This window comes from Bombus vancouverensis, chromosome 3, assembly GCF_051014615.1.
Source record: "Bombus vancouverensis nearcticus chromosome 3, iyBomVanc1_principal, whole genome shotgun sequence".
NCBI classification, from domain to species: Eukaryota; Metazoa; Arthropoda; class Insecta; order Hymenoptera; family Apidae; genus Bombus; species Bombus vancouverensis.
Window position 1 is genome coordinate 8,977,697 of NC_134913.1, and position 15,711 is coordinate 8,993,407.

At 35.7% G+C, this 15,711-nt stretch overlaps 4 protein-coding genes across 6 annotated transcripts in view; 1 reads left to right on the forward strand and 3 right to left on the reverse strand.

The window, feature by feature from the left end:
- Nucleotides 1–2,093, forward strand: part of LOC117165757 (uncharacterized) — a 60,533-nt gene extending 58,440 nt beyond the window's left edge. For both annotated transcript variants that reach the window (XM_033349118.2, XM_033349117.2), the window contains one exon: nucleotides 131–2,093. In XM_033349118.2, coding sequence (XP_033205009.2) covers nucleotides 131–233 — 103 coding nt within the window. In that variant the 3' untranslated portion in view covers nucleotides 234–2,093. The remainder of the gene's footprint in view (nucleotides 1–130) is intronic.
- LOC117165823 (carboxylic ester hydrolase) lies at nucleotides 1,693–7,667 on the reverse strand. Of its 2 annotated transcripts, XR_013061917.1 has the most exons (9): nucleotides 7,463–7,667; nucleotides 7,068–7,368; nucleotides 6,648–6,845; nucleotides 6,378–6,553; nucleotides 6,140–6,299; nucleotides 5,728–6,066; nucleotides 5,455–5,578; nucleotides 5,124–5,369; nucleotides 1,693–4,883 (listed from the first exon to the last, which is right to left on the reverse strand). XR_013061917.1 is itself a non-coding variant. In XM_033349219.2 (8 exons), exons 1-8 carry the CDS (start codon nucleotides 7,655–7,657, stop codon nucleotides 5,192–5,194), a joined length of 1,671 nt encoding a protein of 556 aa, XP_033205110.2. In that variant the 5' UTR covers nucleotides 7,658–7,667; the 3' UTR covers nucleotides 1,693–5,191. The 2 variants fall into 2 exon arrangements, 1 of the variants encoding a protein (XP_033205110.2); XM_033349219.2 differs by having other exon boundaries at nucleotides 1,693–5,369.
- Nucleotides 7,668–9,700: 2,033 nt separating this feature from the next.
- LOC117165933 (venom carboxylesterase-6-like) lies at nucleotides 9,701–11,228 on the reverse strand. The gene is made up of 3 exons (XM_033349462.2): nucleotides 11,028–11,228; nucleotides 10,646–10,943; nucleotides 9,701–10,570 (listed from the first exon to the last, which is right to left on the reverse strand). Exons 1-3 carry the CDS (start codon nucleotides 11,226–11,228, stop codon nucleotides 10,428–10,430), a joined length of 642 nt encoding a protein of 213 aa, XP_033205353.2. The 3' UTR covers nucleotides 9,701–10,427.
- A 1,124-nt stretch (nucleotides 11,229–12,352) lies between these two features.
- Nucleotides 12,353–15,221, reverse strand: LOC117165772 (venom carboxylesterase-6-like). The gene is made up of 8 exons (XM_033349139.2): nucleotides 15,021–15,221; nucleotides 14,562–14,859; nucleotides 14,298–14,495; nucleotides 13,838–14,016; nucleotides 13,468–13,633; nucleotides 13,065–13,385; nucleotides 12,638–12,761; nucleotides 12,353–12,549 (listed from the first exon to the last, which is right to left on the reverse strand). Exons 1-8 carry the CDS (start codon nucleotides 15,219–15,221, stop codon nucleotides 12,390–12,392), a joined length of 1,647 nt encoding a protein of 548 aa, XP_033205030.1. The 3' UTR covers nucleotides 12,353–12,389.
- Between the last annotated feature and the right edge of the window lie 490 nt (nucleotides 15,222–15,711).

A 15,711-nucleotide genomic window follows, 5' to 3' on the forward strand; every position in this document is an offset into this window, starting at 1 on the left:
GATTTTCAATGTAATCGTATCACGAAGAGTAATCTAATGAAAGTCTAATTGTTTTATAATCCGTGAATAATGAGAATTTTGCAATAGGTGTGACAATAATATTAATGAAACGAACGATTTTGAATTTCAGTTGCGGTGGTGATGGCAACATGAAATGTGATCCACGAGTGTGTAGTCCGGAGCCGATGTTGAGGCAAATGATCGCAGCAGCTACGGCCAGAAGGAGGAGATGAGCCGACCAACACGATCCCGGGGATCCGTCGAACAAACATACGCACAAGGAAGTCTAGAGCAGGATCAGTGTTGTATAAAAGTGAATTAAAAATATTCTAAACTATCTAAATGTCGCGGAAACACAGACTGTAATGTGCTTCGGCGATCACGAACTGAGTGGCCAAAACCGTAAACGTTTATATTATAATATTATATTATGTTATATAAAGAGAAAAAAAAAGAGAGAAAGAATGAGATAGAGATAGGAATAGAGAACGAGAGAGAGAGTGAGAGAGAGCGCGAGAGAGGGAGAGATCGATGAGCACGTGTAATGGAAGGGACTAAAGGAACAAAAAAGAAAGAAACGAAGAATTTAGCTATGTAAAACAAGGCTCGTTTTTAGTGCCAAACGTGAAACAGAAACAAGCAAACCAGTGGAACGAAAAGGGATATTAGTGGAGAAATATTTCGTGATAGTTCCATGTCTTACGCCATTATCTTTTTTCTTTTTTTTTACACGTAAAAACGATGGTTATAAAGGAAGAGAAAAAGCGATTAATGAAAAAAAAGTTGCTGAACGTACGAGACTTATGACTGTGCCTTCGTCAGTGCCGACAACAGCGGCACTAAACTTTCGTTCCGTGACAGCCAGACACGGCGCTAATTTTAGCCACGATCATCGTCGTTGAAGCTTGATATTCTCGAGGAATCGTCGTTAGGAATTAAATGTGGTGATGGGATACAAACGATAAATGCGTTTCAATCGAACGCGACCAAAAAAAGAAATAAATAGATAAAAAAGCGAAGAAAATATACGAACCTTGGTACATACGAAACGATTTCCTATACAGTGACATTGTAACAGCAATATCAGAGATTGTACGAGGGATAACCACGAGATCTTTTTCTTAGCGTAAAGCCTTGTTGATTTCCCGCGTACGATCGAATGCGTGAGAATTCGATTCACGCGACAAGAAATGTAAGCGCCACGTAGCACATTGCTCTTGTAATACCACTGTAAAAACTTGAACAACGATGATCCAAGGCGATCTGCCGTACGATCGCGATAGATCCAAATCGTTTCATGGCTGACACGCGTCGTGCGCTAACGATCAGTCCACATCTACTCACGTCTGCTGACGTTCACGCGTGTTCGAATGCGATCGATAAGATACTAGAAATATCAACGCCGCAGATCCATGACAAACTTTCCAGTCAATAATTTCTTCCAACTATTTTTTACGCAACAACATTCCTCTATAGAATTTTTATAATATCCTTCGTCTTCCTATAAATCACGAACGCGATAATACACCGAATGTATAGAGTTGGTGGGAAAGACGTATTAAAATTATAAAATCCACTAACCATTAAAATTTAAACACACCATGTCAACTGAAAATTATTTCTTGCGATATATTTCAAAAAGTTTTTACAATATGCATATAATTTAGAATATAGATTCCAGACATACGTAACTTGTTATTCTTTTGATACATAAATTTGAAATATCATTTTATAATGTTTAGAGTTTGAGATTCAAGGCGACGTCAGTCGTCGTTTAATATATCGATTCCACCAATTGTACATACGAGTAAATCCTTTCCTTATCGCGATAGATCCGTGTAATAAGCTAAGATCGTATTCAAGCACGCGCGCCTGTATGTGTGCGTGCGTCTGTGTGCATGGTACATTTATATGTTTTAAAGATAAAATGAAAAGAAAGAAAAAGCCACAAAGACAAGACGAAAGGTACGCGTATCTCAAAGCTCAAACAGCGGCTCGCGCGGAGGACCGAACGCGAATTTGCTTCTCCGGCGAGCTGGCGTCATTATACATATATATATAAATATATATATAAATATAAATATATACATTTATACGATTCTTTATACACACTGTACCCCCTAAAATAATAACACTTAACGATGTTCTATACGTTTGTATGAAAGCATATTAATTATATCTATACGATGATTGTTCTTCGTTCTCTAGTCTCAAAGTGTCGCGGGGATTGTGGTTCTACGATATAACGTGTCCACCACTTCACTCCTGCGATTTATCCGTAAACAGTCAATTAGAATTTGATACCCATTTTACTAAGCCATACCGCGTGGAAAACACCCGAGGAACAAGCGGAAAGTGTTCGTTCACATATACAAGGAGTCGAATGTGGAACACATTGTCAGAAACGCTTTGAGACTCCGGAACTTGGGGCCGTTTAGGTGTAATAGAACGAACGCTATTATTATCACAGAAAGTACCGCGCAAGATAGCTGTCCCTGTAATTTATAATACGAACGATAGACCACACGTATTAAAGTTCTGTCTTCCTGAAAAAATTCTGTCTTCAAGCGAATCCCGTCGAATACTTTTCTGTATATGCGTTCGTTAATTTAGCTCGTAATTTTCGCGGACAAACAATCGAACGTGAAACATTCGCGAGTAAACGCGGTCTGAAAAACACGAGTATGAATAGGGAAGAAATTTCTGCCGGAAGGAATTAGGAGAACGTAGTGTAACCATAGTGCTTCCAATGGCAACTCGATCGTGATATAAATGGCCATATTATTACTGTCACTGTCTCGAAGATTATCTTTACATACGTAAACACATCCGATAATAAAGTTAAAATACATAGAATTCACGAAAACCTTCTTTATATCTAAACTGTCTATGCGTCGATTTAGTCCAAAGACGAATATTTAAGGAGCATTTAAAATTAAGTAGAATCTTTGTACATGAACCAATGCATGACTAATGAGATTAAACATTCAAAATGAACGATTTGGTTGGTGATGTAGAATCCAGGTTGGTCGATTGACACGTTCAATGCATATCTGAATTGACCTACTTTTACAATATGTACATAAGGGAATTGTACGTTTTTTTAAGATATTTTCCTAATAATTCATATTAAGCAAATACTTGAATTTTACGATATAGAAATAGATTTTCTAAAATAATTATTTGTGTATAATAGTTAATGAGAAAAGAAATCATGTTAAAAGTCACAAAATTTGGAAAAAATTTTTTTGGGATAGTCTCGCGAAGAGCACATACATAAAGTTTTATGATACCGAAATAGGACTGAAATGAAAATGATTCATTAGCATATGGCATTACAGGTAGTGGAAATTGAATCATCAATGAACGTATTAATGATATATTTTTTATAATTAAAACACGGTCGGGTGGCCACCTTGCGCTATCTATTCGAGGAATGAAAGTTTTTATTGCTATTCATAAATGCAGTCCATTAGGATAGTACGATAGCACAATATCTTTCTATAAAAAAGTTGAAGCTAACAGAGCTCGACAATCTTCAAATATAATTTCCCCTGCGATTAAACGTGAACACGTTTCTCGCGTACGAACCAATCGTAATTTCAGTACTTACGCGCAATCGAATCGGCTCTTTTTTAAACTAACGATTTTAGTAATTAGTCGAGCCTAGTATTTATCTTAATATCCACTCATAGCGATAGTATATTATACGGGCTAAGATGCAACAAGGTCGTAATTTGAATCGTCGAATAGTGTTATCGACTAATGTTTTAGGACTGTAGGTAGAACCACATAGAACCCTATACTAAATTCAAAATTACACAATAAAAACAAATGACGAACTATGACTAATCTATTTCATTTATTAAGTAGACAATTAAATGACTTTTTAATAATTAGAAATTAGATTATTATTAATCATCATCTAATATTATTAAATAAAAAGCTAAAAATACAAATTAGTACTTTAATATATTAAAAAACAGAGGGTTTTAACATATGTAAATATAAATTTTTATTCCATGTATTACATACATATACATACATGGCCATGACAGTGGGTCCTTATGTGGTCATATTTCTATCGATTCCTTCGTCTCAGCACCATCATTACTGACTAATGAATACTGTCGACTACTGATAAGTTTCACAATCTCATTATATGGTGGTTCGTACTATACCGAAGGTAAAACGAGTATCGAGTTGTTACGACGGTACGTTTATATGATATAGATGTGTAACTGTAACGTAAGATATATTAATTATGATGAACACATAGGATGCATGTAATTAATTAACGACTGCGTGCTCAGCGTTGGTAAAAATCTTCCCCGTCGTGTCACAATCGATCAATCCGTCGCGGCTGACGAACGTGTTCTTTGACAACGCAAACGAGCCACGCACCTTTATACATATTATATATATAAATATAGATATATATAAATATAAATACATGATATTTATACACAGAATGACCAATTTTTATCTGGTGCCAATAATCTTCTAGCGCGAACGTTTACCGCGTTGCGATAGTTCTTCGATTATAGAAATCGATTTTCAATGGAAGCCGAATTGTAGATTAGAATTGATCATGCTGTGAATAGCGAGACGAATATTAACTATGCACAGTACGCGAATATACTCAAGATGCTCGTGATAAATTTCTCGGATATTTCTTCTTTTTGTTTTCTCTTCTTTCATTTCGTTCGTTCGTTTACTTTCTTCCTGCATCCTCTATCTGTTTCATTTTTGTAATCAATTACGAACGACCACGATGACAGTTATCCCCATTATTATCAGCATAATTATCCATTATTCGCCACGTGTAATAATATGTGATACATAAAGAAACGAGCGAGCCGAGGGTATCTCGGTGGTTCTGACTGTATGGAAGTAGGTTAGATTTGACAGTACGTGCTAGTATAAAGTGTCCTTTTATATAGAATAAACGATTTTGTATGTCTAATTTCGATCTACTCTCTGATTCTCACTACCTTCCCTTACAAGGGGATTTTAATGATTCGAGTTAAAGAATATTTGAATAAAACATTATTCAAAAATGATACAACATAATTGGTTGTATGTAGTAATTATTAAAAAATTTGCTGATTTATTTCACACACCTGGTTAATAGTTTTGCTAAAAATAAACAGCCAGGAAATAGCAGCTAAGTTCAGTTACTTCTTCTTTGTTACTCCTGCCCACTTATTTTGTTTTCATTAAAATCGATCGTATTCCAGAAGTTTATGTTCGCGAAGTCGTTACTAGTTTCCATCTTTATGTTTCGCGGATTAGCTATATGAAGATATTGAAATTCTTTTTCATTGGGATCTAATGTTTGCCATTGAACATTGCCGGCACGTGGTTTACTGTATTTTGAAATTTGTATTAAGGATATATTTAAACAGCAAATCGAGATAATTAAAGAAAAAGTAAAAATTTAAAGTAACATACCCCTCTATAGCAAATGACGTGTAAAAATCGAGCAATATTTGTTGCATTTCCAAGTCATTCGGCCTCGAAACGTTTGAAATTCTAGTATCAAGCACAAGAAATGCATCATCTCCATGGCTTACCCCTAATCCATCCGGTAAATTTAAGAGAAAAATATTAACTTAATAAATACTAGTAAGGTTTAAGCTCAGAAATATATAGTATAATAATATGAAGTTTTAATAATATTAAATTTTACTAATACCATAATCTCGAGATTATAAAGTAACTTACCAAAGTTCTTGGTAGAACCACCACTCACAATTTCACTAAAACTATGCATAGATCTGTAACTGTAGTAATAAGTCCACACCGGACTTTTATTAATTTTCGCGTGCAAAATGACAGCTTTCTGCAAATCAACGCCGAACATCCGATCACCTATCATATGTGTCACCGACAATGATGTGTTACTGTCAATAGGTTTAGATCCCAAATAATACTTCCTAATTTTTTCCGCAACCTCTTTGTGTTGATTAAGAGGAAGAGTATCGTTATAGTCAAGCAAATATGGTGCAATATTATCCCAGTCATCGTTCAACTGCTTCAACAGTTGATCATTACCAACAAATGCTACTCGAACAAAACTATGTATTTTACATGGCAGTACACATAGAATTAATACTATTATTGCATAAAATCAGACCTGCAGAGATGAATAATCCTTCTTCGCTAACTACTCCAGAAATCCAGGGAGCATCGTATGCTTCGCCACTAACGATAATATCGATTGGCGAACGAGTGATAAAAGGGTTGGGTCCATATTTGTCAACAACTGGTCCAAAAGGTACATAAAGATTCTGTGACTAAGATTCGAAACTTATATGAAAATAAATATAATTGTAATTGTACAATATCAAGACGAAAAAATAGTAACAATTCACCAGTTCGCCAGTAACTTGCGATATAATTCGCGCAGGGCGAGTTTGAAGACAATCGATCATTTCTTTTGTATTGCGTGTTGGACATCCTAAGGTAGCTGCGAATCTTCTAGCCTTGTCAGGAGCATATTTTGTCTGTGCCCAAGGAGTGAGTGCCACGCCACTTATCGATATTCCTCCTATATAAAATATAAGATATAAAATATACAATATAAAATATAAAATTTCTCTTGTATTAACTCAACAATAACATAAAGAAAAATAACCACATACTTTGGAAAAGACCAGTACTTAAGCGTGACAAATAATGATAATGGACGCTGGCAGCACCTGCACTCAAACCAAAAATACTTATTTGGTTCGGATCGCCACCGAAATTTCTAATATGATTATACACCCAACGCAAAGCCACGTTCTGATCTTTCAATCCCATATTTCCAGGTACTACACTGTCACCGGTACTGAGAAAGCCTTAAACAAACATATTTTCTAGATCTTGTTATAAGTATAACGTGTAAATACTTTTAGCTTTTCGTGATCGAAAGGTCTACCAATTTGAGTAAACCAACAAAATCAATTAAAAATCAAGCGGCTTTTAAATTTATTAAATTAATTAAATCTTTTAAATTAGTTGTCAACTAGTACTATTAATACTAAATTTTTTGAATAAAACCTTTCCATTATTGTTTTTACCGAAGGATGCTAGACGATAATTAAACGTGACCAGGATAACATCACGGTCCATTACAAGCGTTTCGTTAACTTCGTTTCCGCTACCAAACTGATAAGCTCCTCCGTGAATCCAAAACATCACTGGTAACAAGGATTCATTGCCATTCCTAAACGGTCTATAAATATTCATATATAAGCAATCCTCACATCCCGTAACTTTGTCTCCATTTTGAGGGGTAGATAATATAACATATTGGGTGCAAACAGAACCTTTCTCCACGGCGGGTAACTCATTTATCCATTCTTGCACTGGCTGCGGTGGCTGTAATTTCACAATATTCTATTTAAGTATTGCGTTTCGTTAATCAAAAGGATTTTAGTTTCTTGACATAATCTTCCACGATTGTTCTACGTACTTTGAACCTAAGTTTTCCAACGGGCGGTTGCGCATAGGGAATACCTTCGTACGCCTCGTATTTCCTACCATGTCGAGAAACCTTATAATATCCGCGTATGTCCCCGAGAGACGTCCTGACTCTGGGTATCCGCTCATTCTGCCACGAAAAGTTCACAAATCCCAGCAGGAGCAAAGCGATAACTGATAGTTCCATTGTGTTCCTTTTGAAGTTACGTACATATCTGATCGGTAGCAAGCGTTTATAACCTCCACACAACTGCCGATAAGCATATGAAAATGCACTTTTTAAATTAACGATATGTTTTTACCGATTTACCAATATGTAAAGCATGTACATGAATAAATGTATAAATAGTATAGTATAGTAGTATATCTCTAATATATAGTATATTTTTTACTAAAATATAGTATCAAAATGTATTATACATAAATTGAAGAATGATTGAGCAATTACCGATAAATGATTGAAACATTGTTCTGCCGTGATGCACAAGCTAAGAAATAAATACCGCGGATACATAATCTTTAATAAAGCGAGCATTTTCTCCTACTATCGCCATTTTTCCGGCTGGCAATGCATTCGTTGCAGCCAAGTCGCAATTTTGATGTGAAACTTCCACCGGAATTCGGCTAAGTACCGTACAATACTATTGATGCAAGGTAAATATTTAGCGCTCGCATTCTGATGATAATATAAATACATCGGAAATATAAGAATTTCCGCTCTCTGTATTTGAAGTTGAGAAAACGAACATTCTATTCTAGCAGAAAATTGGAAAAAAGGCATAGCGAAATTATTGGGAAAAATTAAAACATTTCTTAATATACACATATACACTTGATATACACACATTTCATATATATATATATATGAAATTAAACACGAATAGCGTGAAATTTTTAAATCTTGGACACTTCCACTAAAAAAAAAACGAAATATGAAGGAAATGATCCAACTACTCACTGCTAGAAAATATATATTAATTTAAATAAATTGCCTTGATTGGTTTTATTACCATTTAGATTATTCAATGCGTGCATTCTGTAGATAGCATATCTTCAAGATAACTTCCCAACATTTAATGAGTTATTCATACAATAGTTACGTTACAACTGCGCAATTAAATTCTAACAAAGAAATTAACATCACACTACTAAAGATTATACATATGAAGAGGCTCCACTATTACTTAAACTTTTATAATAAATATCACTTTCCCGAAAATCGACTTCGTACGAAATATCTAAAAATTAGTTTTCTATGCGAAAAGATATGGTTGATGAACAGATCTTCACAATTTAATCGTCGTTACAATAAACTAATTGCGATCTATTATCTTGTGCGAGGGATCTTAAACCAGATACATAATTTAGATTGACAATATCGCAGCAGAAAACCCAACATTAATTGTAAGATCTGCTTCATTGCTTCATGAAACATACATCAAATATAATTTCAGACATAACTAATGTTATTCTATAATTTGTATTTTTCACAGTTTGGAGACATATTACTCTTTGTTACCTTTCTTTATATTAGTTTTTTCGATGCTAATACTAGTATGAATAAGCATTGAAAGCCAAAAAATTATCGTACATGATTCATATTATCGTTCAAAGTCAATAGTACATATTCAAGGTAGCTTTAAGCATATGTAAGTGCTTAGGCTGTAGATGTCGCTGCCGGGTACGGCCGCTTTTCTTCTCACTTTTATATTGTGGAAGAAAAATCGGACTCCGGTTGCTGGGATTCGAACCCGGGTTCCGAACGTTCGTAATCCGGTGTCGACACCGACACCGACGCCGAGGCTGCCACCGTGGCCGATGCCGCCTCTACCATCCGTGGCGGTACTGACAGCGGCGACGACATGCGGAGTGACGAAATGAGGATCGGACCGGTCGACAAGCAAGCAACCGTGAAGGACGAGGAACCGACTCACGATCAGGAAGAGGAGGACGTCGCATACCTACGAAGAAGGGTGCGCTTTCTGGAGAGAGAGGTCAGTCATCTTCAAGAGACGTTGAAACGGCTGATCAAGGAATGCACAGAGAGGGCAGCCAAAGTTGATAACAACGACGGCGAAGGACAAGAGGTGGGGATCACCTCTACGAGGGGGACGAAAGAAAATGCTCCCCGGGCCCCAACGGGAACGATTATGGGTCCCCCTCCCCCACCTCCCCACAACCCTGGTCGGCCGTTTCCGCTGTCCCGACGGGACGGGGAGTAACACACAAGAGAATGGATAGGTTCGGTGATCCAAGACCTCGAGATCCACTAGAGGATCTCAAGATCCTGTTCCACCGCAAGTTGGAGGAGTGTTGGCGAGAAATAATGCCAGAGGGAGCGATCCCCCCGGCTACGGACGCTGGCGCCACCTCAAGAACCGTACAAGCACGATTGCGGTCGGCGAGAGACACCTCGCGGTCGACCGTGGAGTCGTCGGCCGACGAGGCAGGATTTACTACCGTCATAGGAGGAGGAAGAGGGAGAGCGAGGCGAAAGAACAGGAAGCCCACGGCGCAACCTCTTCCAACGGTCCATGCGCCGATCGAGGACGTAAGAATCAAGTGACGGGTATCGTTGTCTTTTCCGTCGTCGACATTCCGAACAGGAGCCTAGGCGCCCGGGACGGCGACCGGAAGCGGCGGAACGAGGGCAAGGAGAGTGGTGGAGGTGGCCGCTCGGCCTCCGGTACGCCCCCGCACGGGAAGGGAATCCATGAGAGAAACGGGCAGCGGCGATGAACCCGGAGCTATAGGGGTAGGAAAAAGACGTAACGCTAGTGGGCGAGACGCGCACAGCGAGAAAGTGCCGGGCCTTCCCCGACCCCCACGGTGTGCTGTGGTATCGCTCACCGTGAGGGACGGCTCGGGCTTCACGTACAGAGATGCGATGTCAGTGGTGAAGAGGGAAGTCAAGCTCTCCGAACTCGACATCACGGAGTTAAGACCGAGGAGGGCGATCACGAGGACGCTGCTGTTCGAGATCTCAGTTCGAGATCGCCACCAAAATTACTAATATGATCATGCACCCAACGTAAAGCCTGGCTCTGATACTTCAGTCCCATATTTCCAGGTACTACACTGTCTCCTGTACTAAGGAAACCTTAAACAAATACAGTAATTAATTAAAATTTTTTTCTAATTACTTGCTAATTACTCTAATTATTAGCTACCGTACCGAATGGTCCTAAACAGTAATTAACCGCGACAAACACAATATCACGGTCCATTAAGAGTGTTTCGTCTGCTTCGTTTTCGCTAGCAAACTGGAAGGCGCCTCCGTGAATCCAAAACATTACCGGTAACAAAATACGGCTGTCATTCCTAATAGACGCGTATATGTTAATATACAAACAATCCTCGCAACCCTTAACTTTGTCGTCGTGTGATTTAAAAACCATAACGTATTGTGTGCAAACTGAACTTTTATTTATAGCGGGTAGTTCGCCTTCCCACGGTTTTACAGGTTGAGGTGGCTAAAAGTTCGTAGTATATTATTATTATTTTATTACGTCATAGTGAATAAGATTTTATTTTCTTGCAGACATTGTTCAACATACTTGGAATCTAAACTTTTTAAGTGGAGGTTGCGCATATAGGACGCCTTCGTAAGCTTCATATTTCCTGCCATGGCGAGATTCCCTATAGCAACTTCGAATTTTCCCCAGAGACGTATTGGCTATTAGAGGCTGCTCATCTTGATACAAAAAATTCACAAACGCTAAGAAAAGTGAAACGGTCGGTAGTTTTATCGTGTCCATTTTAAAACTGTTTTAAAACCTTTTATTACCTTTGCCATAACTTCCGATAAGCATGTGTGAATGTTTTTTCAAACCAGTACTGTATTTTCTGTATCGGTTATTAAAAAAAAGTAAGCATTAAAAAAATATATCTTTGGTGTAGATAATATTTTACAATAAAATCTTGTTAGATTTCAACGTACTGCGTATAGATTCACTGAAAAATCATTGAACAGATATTTATAAATAACTTATGTACTATTTATTTTCCCAAACCTTTACAACGTAAAACATATCTAAAGGCCTCTCTTATAAGAGAAAAAATATATGGTTACAGAACTGAAACATTATTAGTATAAATTAATTATAATAAATCCATTACGAATTCGACTGAAACTTAAATCAAAAGACAAACCTACTTACATTGCACATTGGTAATACTATAGGAGAAAATCAAACGAATAATTAAAATAGATAAAGCGATAGACGTAAAAGGTGAATAATTCGTGCATTCAACATAAAAATAAAGCTTCAATTTCAATTAAACCTATATCTTTCTCAACCTATCTCCATAACTGACATTACGTGACAAGCGTGTTTTTCTTTTTACATCTTCAAATGCAAAAGTTTAAAAAATACGAACTCTAAATGTTAGAATTTAAATGCGAGTAAACATTGGAAGACAACATATTATCAGGAAAGATTAGTATAATTGGGCATTACTGTAATCGGAAATATCCAGAAATCCAAGATAACGTACATGGAATATCCAAGAAGTGTATATAAAATATCCATTAGTTTCAAAACATCTTGTTTTATTTCATATTGATGCAGACCAATGTCAAATGTAGTTTTTTCTCCTTGTAATTATCTTTGACTTTCCTAATTATAAATAAGAAGATTTAACAAATTAAACGGTAATATACATATGAATATTGGAAAAACTAATCTATTTTATTATGAAAATATGCATATTTTTCAGAATGATTCAATGTAAATATCTATAGGACTACTTCATTATTTAGAGTTATAAATATATTTGCACCACCGTATTTGTTTATAAAATCAAATTTATTAATAATGTATTAATATAAAACATGTTCTTTATGACTAAAAGATAAGACATTATACATACGTATATTTACTTCACTTCTTCTTTCACTAAAATTATTGAGGCAACCATTAATTTTCGTGAGATTTTATTGTATCCCAAAATTTCTTTTGCGCAAAATTTCCATTAGATTCCATTTTCACATTTTTTGCATCAGCTATGTGTAAATAATGAAGATTATCCTCGCCAGATTTTAATGACTGCCATTTAGCATCACCAACACGTGGTTTTCTAATATAATTATAAATTCTTTGTCAACGTGATATTCAAACAATAAAAATTAATCATACATAAATTGTATTTCCAATCTCACACATACCCTTCAATAGCAAAAGAAGTGTAAAAATCAATTAAAAGTTGCTGCATTGCTAGGTCCTCTGAATTGGTCATATTCGAAGCGTCTTTATTAATCACAAGATAAATATCGTCTCCATGGGCTACCCCTATTATTCATTCATTTTACATACATATATTACTCCACACATTTTTCTCCGCTGTTATAATAGAACTCTACTTATTTGAACTCGTTAAAGATATACAACTCATATAATAAGAGTTCATTTCGGAGATATTTGTTCACAAACTTCTTCTTTATTAATTTATTACTTTTTGTTCACTGTAAGTCTACTGCTAATTTTCATAGAATAATATACTGTATTTATTAATATAAAAAAGCTGTTCCAATAAATGAAGTTCAGATAAATGAAGTTCTACTGTGATTATAGTAAATGGCGCAACAAAATTACCGAGTTTAGTTGTAAAGCTAAGGTCTTCTTTAATTTTGTATGTATAGTAATAACTCCACACCGGATTTTTGTTAACTTTCGCATGTAATTTAGCAGCTGTCGCCATGCCAACACCATATGATCGATCGCTGAGCATTTGTATCAGTGGTGCCACTGTATTACGGTCAATTTTTTTTGATCCCAAATAATACTTTCTGATTTCTTCCGCCACTTGTTTATGCTCGCAAAGCGAAATAGTATCGTTATAATTAATCAGGTATGGCGCGATATCGTCCCAATTATCATTTAGATATTTCAATAAATCGTCGTCTTCAACAAAATCTGTGCAAGTAAAACTCTTATTTCAATAATATTTTAATAATATTAATAATTTCAATAATATTACTGTTACACGAAATCAGACCTGCAGCTTGAAATATTCCATCTTCGCCAACGACTCCAGTAATCCAGGGAACATCTTGAACCTCGCCTGAAGTGATAATTTCAATTGGAGAGCGACTAATGAAAGGACTCGATCCTTGCTTCTCCACAACTGGTCCAAAAGGACTAGCAGGATTGTTCAACCAAACCTACAAACAGATTTTGTGATAATAATATCACATCTATAATACTATTCGATTGCAAAACGCAAATTAAAAACTACAGAGAAAGAACATCACAACAATTTCTATAATATATGTACTTAGTATAATATAAATACATAGTATCAAAAAAAGTTCAATCGTAAACACGTTAAACAGATAAAATTTCAATCTTGAAACTATACAATTTACCAAAAGCTTGTCGACGTTTTGTGATATGAGTCGTGGTGGACGCTTTTTTAAACAAGCAATCATTTTACTGCTACTATCAGTTGGGCACCCCACTGCCGCTGCCAATTTTTTAGCTTTCTCTGAAGCTCGTTTTGTTTGTGCCCTAGGATTAAGTGCTGTACCACTTATAGATATACCTCCTATGTAGTAGAAATTGCGAGAAAAGATAAGTATCATACAGTGATATGAAAATTAAAGAGTAATACACTTATAAAGCATCTTTGGTCTGAATGAATAGCGTGCTGTTATGTATTGAACTACCACGCCAAAAATTTAAAAATTCAGCTATTCAAATTAAAGTTACTCTATCAAATCGAACAACCTCCTTATGAACATTTTTCTCAATAATTCAAAAAATAATAGTCTGTGTACGTTTAAGTTGAACATATTGTATACGTACATATATACTTAATAAACTTACTTTGGAATAGACCAGCACTCAAAGGTGACAGATAGTGATAATGAACGCTCATGCCTCCCGAACTGAAACCGATTAAAGTTACATCTTTCGGATTACCTCCAAAATTCTCAATATTGTCGGATACCCAGCGCAGTGCCATGCTTTGATCCTTTAATCCCATATTTCCAGATACTACATTGTCTCCCGTACTAAGAAAACCTTAGGACGAAATACTGAATTTAATTTGAACCACAAAGAATATCTTTTATAATTTATTATTCTTACCGAAAGGTCCTACACGATAATTAAACGTAACCAATACAATACTCTTATCCATTAAATGACTCTCGTCTAGATCATTTCCAGTACCAAATTGGTAGGCTCCTCCATGAATCCAAAACATTACTGGTAATAAAGTCTTAGTATTGTTTCTAAGTGATACATAAATGTTCATGTACAAGCAATCTTCACAGCCTGAGACTGTATCTCCGTCTGCACCAGGCTTAATACGATACTGTATACAAATGGAACCCTTTTTCTTTGCAGGTAATTCGTATTCCCATTTCTGCACTGGTTTGGGTGGCTGTAAATTCACGAAGTACTTAAAATATTGACAAATATTCTATTATGATATACACATATTTTATTATATTATATACGTATATATTATATTATATAAAGTGCAGTTGAAAGTGTAGTATGTATTTTGATATTAATTTACATGAACATTATCGTTGTACGTACTTCGAACCGAAGTTCTCCAACAGGAATTTCTGCATAGGGGATACCTTCGTAAGCCTCGTATGTTTTCCCAGATCGAGACTCTTTATAATAACCACTGACGCTTCCTAAAACTGTTTTGGCTTTTGGAATTTGTTCATGTTGTAACGAGAGATTCGTAAATTCGAGGAGGAAAAATATCACTGATAATTTTATTGTGCTCATTTTGATGTTATACACAAGTAATTCGTCGTAATTCGAATATTCGTCTTTTATAGCATTTCTCACAACTTTTCAGCTGAATGTACATATACGCGCAAATATGTAATGTAAATATTCTTAATCTCGTGTTCGTTAATCAACTGTTGAAACAGTTGCCAAAAACGTTATATCGGACGTAAATATCTGTTTTCTTTTTATTTTTAAGATAGGAAACTTCACGTTTTGAAGAGTGAAGCATATGTTAAGGAAAATTTTAGTTTTAACTAATTATAAGATAGATATACACATTCTGTATATTGTTAAAATTTTTCTCGATTCACTTGAATCGTTCACTTCTCTCTTTTGGTTCTTGTTTTTCTTTTTTCAGGATGATATTCTTTCGCTGGTGAAAAATTGTCGCTATAAAATGTGGGGTTTGCCAAACAACAACAAAGAAAGTGTAGAAGAATTTAAAATTGTGTAATGGGTGCTATTTTATAACTCTTACTCTATT